The sequence below is a fragment of the Terrapene carolina genome, unplaced genomic scaffold, assembly GCF_002925995.2.
Source record: "Terrapene carolina triunguis isolate 2854851 unplaced genomic scaffold, T_m_triunguis-2.0 Scaffold24, whole genome shotgun sequence".
NCBI lineage: Eukaryota > Metazoa > Chordata > Testudines > Emydidae > Terrapene > Terrapene triunguis.
The window spans coordinates 169293-179937 of NW_020664375.1; the positions used below are offsets into that span (position 1 = coordinate 169293).

At 44.0% G+C, this 10645-nt stretch overlaps 1 protein-coding gene across 1 annotated transcript in view; it reads right to left on the reverse strand.

The window, feature by feature from the left end:
* Positions 1-492: 492 nt before the first annotated feature.
* The window catches only part of SRPX (sushi repeat containing protein X-linked), a 25776-nt gene continuing 15623 nt past the window's right edge, over positions 493-10645 (reverse strand). The window contains exons 4-8 of the mRNA XM_026650264.2: positions 8712-9019; positions 7761-7940; positions 4800-4933; positions 3061-3182; positions 493-917 (exon numbers count right to left, since the gene is read on the reverse strand). Coding sequence (XP_026506049.1) covers positions 737-917; positions 3061-3182; positions 4800-4933; positions 7761-7940; positions 8712-9019 — 925 coding nt within the window. The 3' untranslated portion in view covers positions 493-736. The remainder of the gene's footprint in view (positions 918-3060; positions 3183-4799; positions 4934-7760; positions 7941-8711; positions 9020-10645) is intronic.

Genomic DNA, 10645 nt, shown 5'->3' on the forward strand with positions numbered 1-10645 from the left:
TCTGCAGCTCCTGCCATCTGCAACAGCCTTCCATCGCTTTCCATTTAATTTCAACTCTGTGGAAAAGACAACTGTTCAGCATTGCCTAGTCATCTGTCTGTCAACTACCATTTATGACTGTAATTGTATTAAACTCCGGAAAGTGAGCTAAAGATTGCATGAAGCACACTACACTTCAGAGCTGCTTTGTACAACTGGAGCAGAGAATAACTAGTGATGTTGAGGGATTCTGCATTGAAAACCCACGCTTCAAAGTTTGGATCAAAATTTTCAACATTGCACTGTCCAGAAGAATTTGGATCTGGGTTTTTGGTTTGGGCTGACCCCTAGTTTTGAGATCAGCTTTTATACACACAAGGACCTTTAAACAAAACTATCTGAGTTTGCAAAACAATATTTTATTAATAAAAGATTTATAAACAGTAAGAAAGAAACTTCACTGCATGAAACGTCCAAAATAATTTCTGGAGCCATGAACTAGGTTCCTTAACAGCTGTACAAGGGTTTCCAGAGGGGAGTAGTACGAAGTACAAATTTCTCTAAAGATGGCTGAAAGTTCAAAAAAGCATCATGCATCTGTCCTATGCAGAGAAGCTACACAATAAAATAGACTTAAAAATACACACACAAAATCTGTACATCAGTGATTTTAAAAAGCCATGCGTGGTGTAGCACCCCGGGGGAGATTAGGGATGATCATACAATTCACTACCAGAGGAAACGCCATGATTCTGAATCAGGTACATGACTGGCCAGTTTCTGCTTGCAATTTCATCTCTTCTTTTCTCAAGGGGAAGGTGTCAATGAGCGCAAAGAGCTGCGCCGGTGTAGGTGGGAAAGAGTAACGCTCTTTGTCCATGCCGTGCTTGTCCATCACCACCACACTGAAGTTATAATGGGGGATGCGCAGCAACAACCTGAAAAATTCGGAAATCGGTTTTTGAACAGCCTTATTCCCATAAGGCCCCGTGAACGTCTAACACTGTTGTGAAAAGCAGGAAAGAGTTGGAGGAGATGGAAGGCCGGGGTGGCCAAGCTACAGGAGCCAGAGTTCCAAAATGCAGCCCACAGTTGTGCTTCACTGGGAGGTGAGGCCTGCAGAGACTACAGCTCCTAGCAGGCCCAGCACCATATTCTTCCTCTCAGAGCAGGAGGCCAGGTGGCACTTGCAGGGACTTGCAGGTGCTGCAGGCTGTGCCACTACATTAAAGGACAGTCAAGGCAGCTGCAATCTTTCATTTTATGCTGGGTCTGAGAGCCAGGTGGGGTACAAGCCAGGTACGTATCCACAGGGCTCAGGGGCATCTTTACTTGCCTAAGCAGTGCCTCGCCAGCTCCACTGCTACTTACACCTGGGCTGGGGGGAAGTGTAGTGTATGTACTCTGCATGCTGCTGAAAGGACTGTACAGCGGTACCTTAAGCATCTGCTCCCTAAGAGGTTTGCCAGTGGACTTCAAAGGGATCAGTCCTAATTTGGCATGACAGAAAAGCCCCCTATGTCCGTGTGTGGAAGAAATCATTTACACCTGCCCCTTTGCCTCTCTCCCCCACAGCTGGCTCTGGCACTCCCCCCTCCCCTCCCCCCCCAGCACTTCGAGTCCCCCTTACTGCAAGGGAGAAAGCCTAACCCACTCCCAGTCCAGCCTTAGTGCCATTAAAGCAGCCTAGGCGCCTGTGTGACTGCTGACTGCCACAAGCAGGCTGGGCAAGGCCATGGTGGTTTCCCTTCTGAAGCGGCCCTGCCTGTAGCAGTCCTAAAAGGGGGACTTCAAAGGGAAACCACTTCTAGCCTGGCTGCAGTGTTCAGTAGCACTACACAGATAGCAGGGCTGGTTCGGCTGGGGTGGGCTGGCAGCAGATAAAGACCCCAAGTGCCTAGGGTGACCAGACAGCTCGTTTGGCCCAGGACAGGCCCTTGTTTAAGCCCTGTCCCGCTGTCCCAACTTTTTTGGCAGAAGTGGACACTTGTCCCGTTTGCTCTAACCAACTTGATCAGTCGGCAAGAGCAAACGGGACAAGTGGCTGCTTTGGTCAAAAAAGTAGGGTGCAGAGGAACGTGCGAGGGGGTGAGCGGCACTGCCAGCCCCATGCGGGGGGAGGACGGGCTCAGGCAGCAGCGCAGGGACGGGGCAGGGCTAAGGGAAGCGGCTCAGGCCAGCCCTGCGCAGGGAGGTGAGATGGGGAGGTGAGATGGGGGGGTGGCCTCGAGTGAGCGGCTCTGCGCAGCCCCACAATGGTGTTCCGTTTTCCCTTTGGGACATATGTCACTGCCTGAAAGAGAAGCAGAGGGGTGGGAGGGGGAGAGAGGGGCAGACTGTGACTGCTGCTTGAGTGCAATCCTCCCGACGTAATTTGTGAAATCAAGGGGAAACCAAACACGTCTATTACGTAGACTAGGAAGTAGCACTCACAGGCCTCCATCGCTGGGCCAGGTGCAGCACAGACATACACACTGCTTGCTCTGTACATTCTAGGCTGTTGCAGTTGAAAAGGACTAGAGGCACACTAGTGCCATGACTGCTTCTGTGAGGAATCCACTAGCAGGAGAAAGTGAGGTGGGAAGAGTCTTCCTGGCTGCTCAAACCACCTAGTTATCACAAGTGGCAACAAAACTGAGAACATTGTGAGAGTCAAATGCTCACAGCGTGTTTCAATAGGAAACATTTTGAAGTGCTAGTTCATCTGTGCAAAATTGTCGACATTCCTTTTACAGAGAGCAAAGACCAGCTTACAGTGACTGTGTAGTAGCTGGAGCACAATCAGGACCAAACAAACTCTGAGGCTTAGCTGTGCTGCAAATCGTTTACAAAACAGATAGCAACCCCCTGCTCCCCTCCCCGATATCATTCAGTACCACCCTGTCTATATAAAATTCATTCTTGGAAATAAGTCACTTTGTGTGAAGAGGATCTAACAATACACATAATACATTTCACTGCCAATGTTATATTGGGATAAACAAGGTTCTATTATAAAAAGGATCCAAAAAACAAAAAAGACTACATTACACCCACAGCTGCTGAGGTGTAACTGAATGATGGTGAGATTTTTCATTTTACCTGAGTTGCAAAGCAAGTGCTGGAGGCAGCAACTTCACTCCTATTCTTCCTATCTGTGCTGGAAAGACACCAACCAATTCGATCACTGTAACATGTCGGAGGTCTAAACCACATTGCTCTGGCTAAAGGGGTCAAGAGAAAAACCAGGAATACATATCATGATTGGATTTAATTATAACAGTTGTTTACATTAAATGCACAATAAGGTGATGTTCTACACAGAGCTCCAAATCTTTGCTCTCTCTAAATGCTTTCTTATTTTAATTTAGACGTCAGCAGTGGGAACTTGAGAATGTTTTCTGGAGTCATGAAGGCGGCAGTTCTGCTACATTAATGGATTTTTAGCTGATTATTGGGGGGGGGGAGACCACCCAAGTACAATTTAGATGTCTTGGTAATGAATTGAAAAGATGCCAGTCTATTAAAAATTGTGCCAGCACTTTAATCTGGCACCCAAACAAAGAATGTGAAATGTGAGCCCGCTATAGAAAAGTGCTCTCTTATGCCAAATTGTCTGAGGATCATGGAGAGCAGAGGGGGGGAAAGGATTGCAACACTTAAATTTAACCTGGTCAAAAAGTCACCTAGGAATTGAGAATTTGGTTGTATTAATTGGTCAAGCCACTCATGTTTTAAAAATAAAATGCTGAAACACCATTTAAAAAAATTTTTTTTTTACATTACGCAACTGGCTTCTGGAATATATGGGGGGAAATCAGAGTAAGTTCAGGAGTCCAGATTTGCAACTGACACATAATTATCACTGCTGAATTTTGTTCCAGTGGTGGCAGGCAGTAAATTTACAGTCCTCACGGCCACCAATCAAGGCTCCATTCCCACCTGGGCTGGCAAACAATCTCTCTCTCTTCTGGGCACTTGTGCACCCCTATTGCATGCCACTAACTCTGACAACAGTCTGAGTAAAGTTTACAGTTAGATAAACTGATAAGCCCTGAGGGTGGGATTCACAAAGGTACTTAGGCACCTGAGTCCCATTAATTTCAATGGGAATAACTAAGACTGTTGTCGTCATTCCATGTTTTTGGAGCAAACACCACAAAGATGTGTCTCTTCTATAAAGACTGGTCTTAGTTTACCTTGAGAAAAAATACTATTGGAGTTTATACTAAATAATTTGGAGCGTTTTCTGCAAGTCCTAGAAACAGGACCACGTTGAGGCTACATTCAGGACTAGCGAGAAAACAATTCTTTGGCTGATGATTAATTTGGATTCTGTGCTCCTTTGGTTACTGGTGTATTAGTTACTTTTGCAGACAGCCAACACAAGCTTGACATGGATGAACAGCTTACCAACAAGAACGACTGGAGGTTTCTTTAAAGTCCTTCAGGAGTTTGCTAAGAACTGGATGGTGATGCTGGTATTAGCTGGTTATGAGCACAACATTAATTTCTCTTGGGAAGATAGAATAGGGTCAAACTAGAGCCACGTGAAGGCCAGTGTTTGGTTCATTTACCCCACTGAACTCTACTATACCCATGAGTAAAGTGAATTAGAGCGGTCCACTTTGGAGCAATGTTGACACTGATGATATTTCAGAGCCTTGCAAACACGTTTACTACAAAACTAGCAGCTCTTGGGCCAAATGCTCAGTGCTGTAAATGGGCATAGCTCCATTGCAGGGAGAGGGCAAGTCAATGAAGACTGACTGATTTACACCAATTGAGGATCTGGCTCTCGAGTTTAAAAAGAAAAAATGGAAAAAATGACCATGTCTTACCTGCAGCATTCCCAATTGCAACCTGTAGAAAAAATTGGCTGCAGTAGGAGTTGATACAATTAGTAGTCTCCGTTTCTCATAAAACTGATCCAAGAGGGCCGCTGCAGTTCTCACAGCAACATTAATATTCATAGCTGGAATTAAAAAACAAAAGCCGTGGAGCTCCCAGAAACAGACCCTTTTCAGACTTCAGCAGGCACAACTATTCAGCTGGACAGGCATGCCCTGAGAGGTATGCAGGGGCTGGGTATGGATGTTAAAGGGCCAAAGTCAAAAGGTGCAAACCTGGTCCCACTGAAATCAATGGGAGTTTTGCCATAGGCTGCAGTGGGGCCAGGATTTCAAGCAGTCCCCCTCTCTCTCTAAGGCTTTATCTAAGCTTGGAGCTGGGGGTGTGATTTGCAGCTCGAACAGATGTACTCGTACTTGCTCTCATCGAGCGAGTGCTCTCAAAATCGCAGCCCGGGCAGCAGTGAGCAGGGCTAGCTGCCCCCGACTACAAACCCACCTGGACCCCGTGGGTCTGTACTCCGCACTGCTAGCCCATGCTGCTGCTCACCGCTGCATGGCTACATGACTATTTTTAGCTTGCTAGCTGGATGAGAGCTAGCACAAGTATGTCTCCAAGTGTAGACACAGTTTTAGTGCCACCCAAAGCTGTGAAAGCTTGTTTAACTTTTACTGCAACGAAGAAGATCAGGTTCCTCAGTAAACAGAACTAGCATATAGTGCTCCCTCCCCACACAAAAGAAACCGTAGGTAAGGAAGAGTGAACCTGACAATCTCTGCACCTGAGGTCCAGCTTCTATCGTGAGTACAATAATGGAGCCAAGGCTAAGAGAAAATACTTTCTAAACATCGAGAGAGTAAATGGACCATGAAAGACAAGCAGCATGGAGTTATTGGGGGGCAGGGGGAGTCTTGCAAGATGAACAACATTGGTGAGGGAAGGGGGTTGTTTCAGAATAAGAAAATAAGTGGAAAAGTGGTAGGTGTAATAAACTTTAGCTTTTAGTATTGAGCATTTGAAACAGTCAGAGAATATATGTGCCAAATTAGAGCCAATCAGCTTGGCTAATGAGCACTGTCGTGACCTGAAAACTGTCCGAAGGACCATAAATAAGGGTAATTATAGACAACAAGGTAGCTAATTGGCGGTTAAAGATTTTTAGTGACCCTCAGCAGGGGATGGCTGCAGGAGTTGGCACAGGATTCTATCATATTTAACAGCTTCCGCAGTAACAATCTGGATGAGGACATGCAAGTAGCACATTAATTAACGTTAGAGATGCCACTAAACTGTGCTAGCATGAACCAGTGTAATGGCATCTAGAGAGATTAGAATTATGGACAGAAAATAAGATAAGATTCAGCTGGGGAAAATGTAAGGCAATACATCTAGATAAAAAAGACATGAAACACAGACCTACAATAAGAATAGAAACCAGGAAAGAGTCATGTTCACACAGGGTGAGGGGAGATAAGGAACAGCAGACTAGATCTGCATTTGCAAAGTGATATGATAGCAAAAATAACCAGTGCAGTTTTGAGTTGTATACAGAGGCACCACATCATGGACGGAAAAAATTTAGGTTGAGCAGTAGAAATATTTTTTCCTGATGGCAAGATCTCTCAGATTGTAGAATAGTTTTGTTTGGAAAATGGTGGAATCCTGATTGCTTGAGGGATCCAGCATTTGGCCTGGACAAAACATTGGAGAACGTGATCTAATTTGGAGAATTATGTGAAGATACTCCTCCCTGAGTTTTTAAAACACAAGTTAATACTGAGGACTGCACAATGCTGGGCACGTTTCTATAGCTTAAACAGAACTTATTTGAAAGAGTCTTTAGGAATCTATTATTCATTCTATTCCCTGAAGCAGTAATGGAGAAATTTTGCCCCTAAGCCAGCAAAGCATTATGTAGAATGCTTTTTAAAGCTGTCAGATTTCATGATTTTGGATGAAATTTTCACTCGTGCATGAGTAACTCTGGTGTCTAAGTTATGTGCCTAAGTCACTTAGGTGATTTTTTAAATTTCACCCTCTGTAGTTAATGTGGTTTCAACTGGTCATCAGTTTGTTTTCCATTCCCTTTTTAAAAAACTGTTGTGAAATGTTGGGTGCAGTTAAACAGTTGCTGCAATGTTCTACTTTAGTGCTGTCTGTAACGACTCCAGAATGCAAAGCCTGTAAAGAGCTTTGAGATTAAAGGTACTATATAATTGTAAGACACTATCCTCATCCAAGGATAACGTTGCAAAAGGAGGCAAATGATGTGTGGGAAGAGGAAAGGTAAAATATTGCACTTGTTATTTCTAATGGATAAAAAAAAAATGTGGCTTTACCCTCCCACTCTCAATCCAGTAAAAATCACCACCTATTCCAGATGCCACGTGGGATCCAGTTTGTAAAATCTGCCTGGGCCCAGTGTCAGTAGTAGAATGTAGGGCATTCAGTAATCCAATGAGCCTGGATAATCAATTTTATCGGCAAAGAACTGGTATCTAAAGAGCACTGTGGAATGAGAACTAGAGGAGAAAGAAAGAAAACTCAAAAGCCAGAGTAAGAAAATCTGTTCACACTGATACCGGTGGAAGAAAAAGAAGAGAGAGTCAAACTTACAAAAAGATGTGATAGAACTGATGCGAGGGGAATAAGAAGCTTTCAGGTAATTAACCACAGAGCTTGTTGGCTTCTCTCTGTCCTCTCCAATACACAATATGCTCCAAAGCATTACCAAGAGACTTGTGAAAAATGCTACAGTTGTATATTCGTTAGCAGAAGTATCCAGGTTGATTCTGTACACACCCAGGGCCAGCCTTTGAACAATGGACAGCATCTGTGCCATACACATAAATCATGCACCTGTGTGCAGTGACATAGGCAAATTCTTTGTGCAATAAGTACAAGCAATCCCGTTCGCTGACCTTTCAGGTGGTAAGAAAGTACTCACGTACGTGTACAGGTTGGCTCCGTTCCTGACCAGCCTAAATTGTACTGGCACACTCTGGCTGGGCTTCCCTGCAGCTCATATCCACCAATGCAGGAAAACTCACAGGTGACACCATAGTTATCTCCATCACCTGTACATTTGATGTAGCCATTTTCTGGGGCATTCAGTTTACCACAGCGCCTAACTTTAAATACAAAAAAGAGAGAACATCAACTAATTCCCCGTCTCCGGAGCAGTGCTACTAATGAAATCATATTGTACTAATATTAAGGTGACATTCTGGCTCGCTGCTTATTATTAGCTTTCAAAGAGAACCCAGCACTTATTTCTTTTTTTAAATATGAATCTAGCTATTGATTCCTGGATCGTTTATGCATACATGCTAGTTTATATATTAGTAACATGGGATTGTGGAGGGGAAGGGCAGTTGAAGCCCAGGTTGTCAGAGACCCACAGCTTTCAACTCCGTGACAGAAGCAGCTGCTCTCCCTGACAAATGTCCTAGAGTTTGTCAGATGGCAGCCCTGTACAGATCTGACTCACCTGTTGGTCAACAACAACTAGATATTAGGGGAGGCATGGACCTGGGAAGGCCTAGATAATGGGAGGAAGTGGGCAGGGGAAGCATGGGCAGAGGAGGAGGCACAGATTTGAGAAGCAGAGCTGGAGGGCAGGGGCTGGTCAGTAGAGCTCCTATCTGTCTCCTAGACCCCCACTGCTCATCTGACCCCTAGATCCGTCCCCAGAGCTCAGTTCACTGGCTCCCTAACTTCCCTCAGTTGATTCAGGCATTTTCAAATTGTATGAGACAGAATATTCTTCCAGTGGGAAAAGTTCTCTCTCTCTCTCTCTCACACACACACACACACACACAAATACAGAAAGACTGGCTGTCACTTGGATCCTTACATAAGTATTAACTGGTTTTGTTTACACAATTTGACACTGTTCTTACCTCTGACTTTAACAAGAAATTTGCAAGTGCCTTTGTTTTCTGCTCTGTCATACACAGTGTATTGGATCTTGTGGTCACCTTCTGAAAAATGTGACCCAGGGGATGGGCCTTTCAAAATCACACTAAAAAATGAAATAAAATAGACCGGGTGTTCAGAAATTAAGTTAAGGTTTGTCCAGTAGGAAAATATTAACAGCCTTCGGATGGAAAGCCCTTCTGTCACTGGGGAATGTTCAGATTGCCTGGCTGTGCTGAGAGTTTGTCGAGTGACAGAAAACAAGAGGAGGATGAGTGGCAGAGCCCACAATATTTAAGAGGTAAAGTCGCAGCAGCCTGGCTACTCCTAGCAAAGTTACCCACTACTGCTAACAGCTTAGTGTAGACAAAGGTAGTGTGACTCACATCGCTGTAAGACAACTGTCAATGGCATTTTATTTATTTATTTAAATTTCATGTAACAGTTAAACAAGGCATGAGTTTGTTTCTTTCCATGGAAACAAAAATACCTGGATGGAGAATCTAGAACTGAGCATCATTCATTATAGCAGGATAGTTGGTTGTACAGGATTTGAACATCAGTCAGGGCTAGTAGAGTACCACTGTTTGTTTGTTTGCTTGCACTGTTGTTGCCGTGTTGGTCCTAAGATATTAGCGAGACAAGATGGGTGAGGAAATATCTTTTATTGGACCAACTTCTGTTTGTGGAAGGTATAAGTCTTCAACCTACACAATGCTCTGTGTAGCTCCATAGCTTGTCTCTCTCACCAACAGAAGTTGGTCCAATAAAAGATATTACCTCACCCACCTTGTCTCTCTCATTGTTTGTTTTTAAAAAGCCATCTGTTAACACTGCAGGTTACCTCTCTGTGCCAGACTATACATACAAAAAGGGTGGGAGGAATCAGGATTTAATCTCTCTCTCTTTGTGATGGGAAAGGCAGGCATCCCATTGCAGGCTTCAGCTCAGCTGCTCATTTCCAACCAAAGCGTATGTCAAGAGAGTTCTAAACTCTCAAGGCAGAAACTCATCGACCAGGGCCAGACTAAGCATGGTTCAAGAAGCTTCAATCCACTCAGGGCCATATTTTTACCTCAATAGAGTCCCTCTCATCCCTCCATATGCAGAAATTGTGAATACTTGCTGCCTGGAGCGCAGAGGACAAGAAGCCTTGAGATTGAATAAACATTTCTTAATCACCTGTTAGGCAAGTCCCCTGGTAATGAGCCTCTGAATGTTATGCTTCCAGCTGAACAAATGGGGCTTAAGGTGGCGCCTGAATCCAGGGTTCTTGCATGGCAGCTTAGTTTCATCAGACCTTGAACCATCTTACCAGCACAGTAAACAGTTTTGCTAACCCCAACCATTCAAAAACCGTGAGTCAGGCTTCAAAGTCATGAGACTGACTTAAAAATAATCTTATGATTTTTTTAGATAAATTTTGGAGGGGGAGCATTATTTACTTTCTGGTTTTAAAGCCTTTAGGGTGCACTCGGGTCACATTTCTCTACAATAATTAGGGCTATAAACTTTCATTAAGAAAAAACTGAGATACTCACAGACTCACCTGGCTCCAGGAACCAAGACTTTAAGAAAAGCAGCAAATATCACAAGACTTGCAGTAAAATCACAAGAGTTGACCACAGAAATTCTGAAAATGCATATGTCCTTCACAGAAAGTTTCCATAGAATAATAGCTATTTCACTGGATTGGGAACAGTTATTGGTCCCATTACATTGGATTATACAGCTCCTATTTTTATCATGTGACACCATTTCACTGGGAGTGTTTGTGTGTGTGTAGGAGACAGGGAGCATTATTAGTAATTTCCTCATTCTGACACCGAACAACAGATAGGCCAAAGTTCTTATTTTAGGATGAGAGCTTCTTTAGTGGCTCTTAACATCACAGTTCTTCTTTTGCAATCACAAGCAC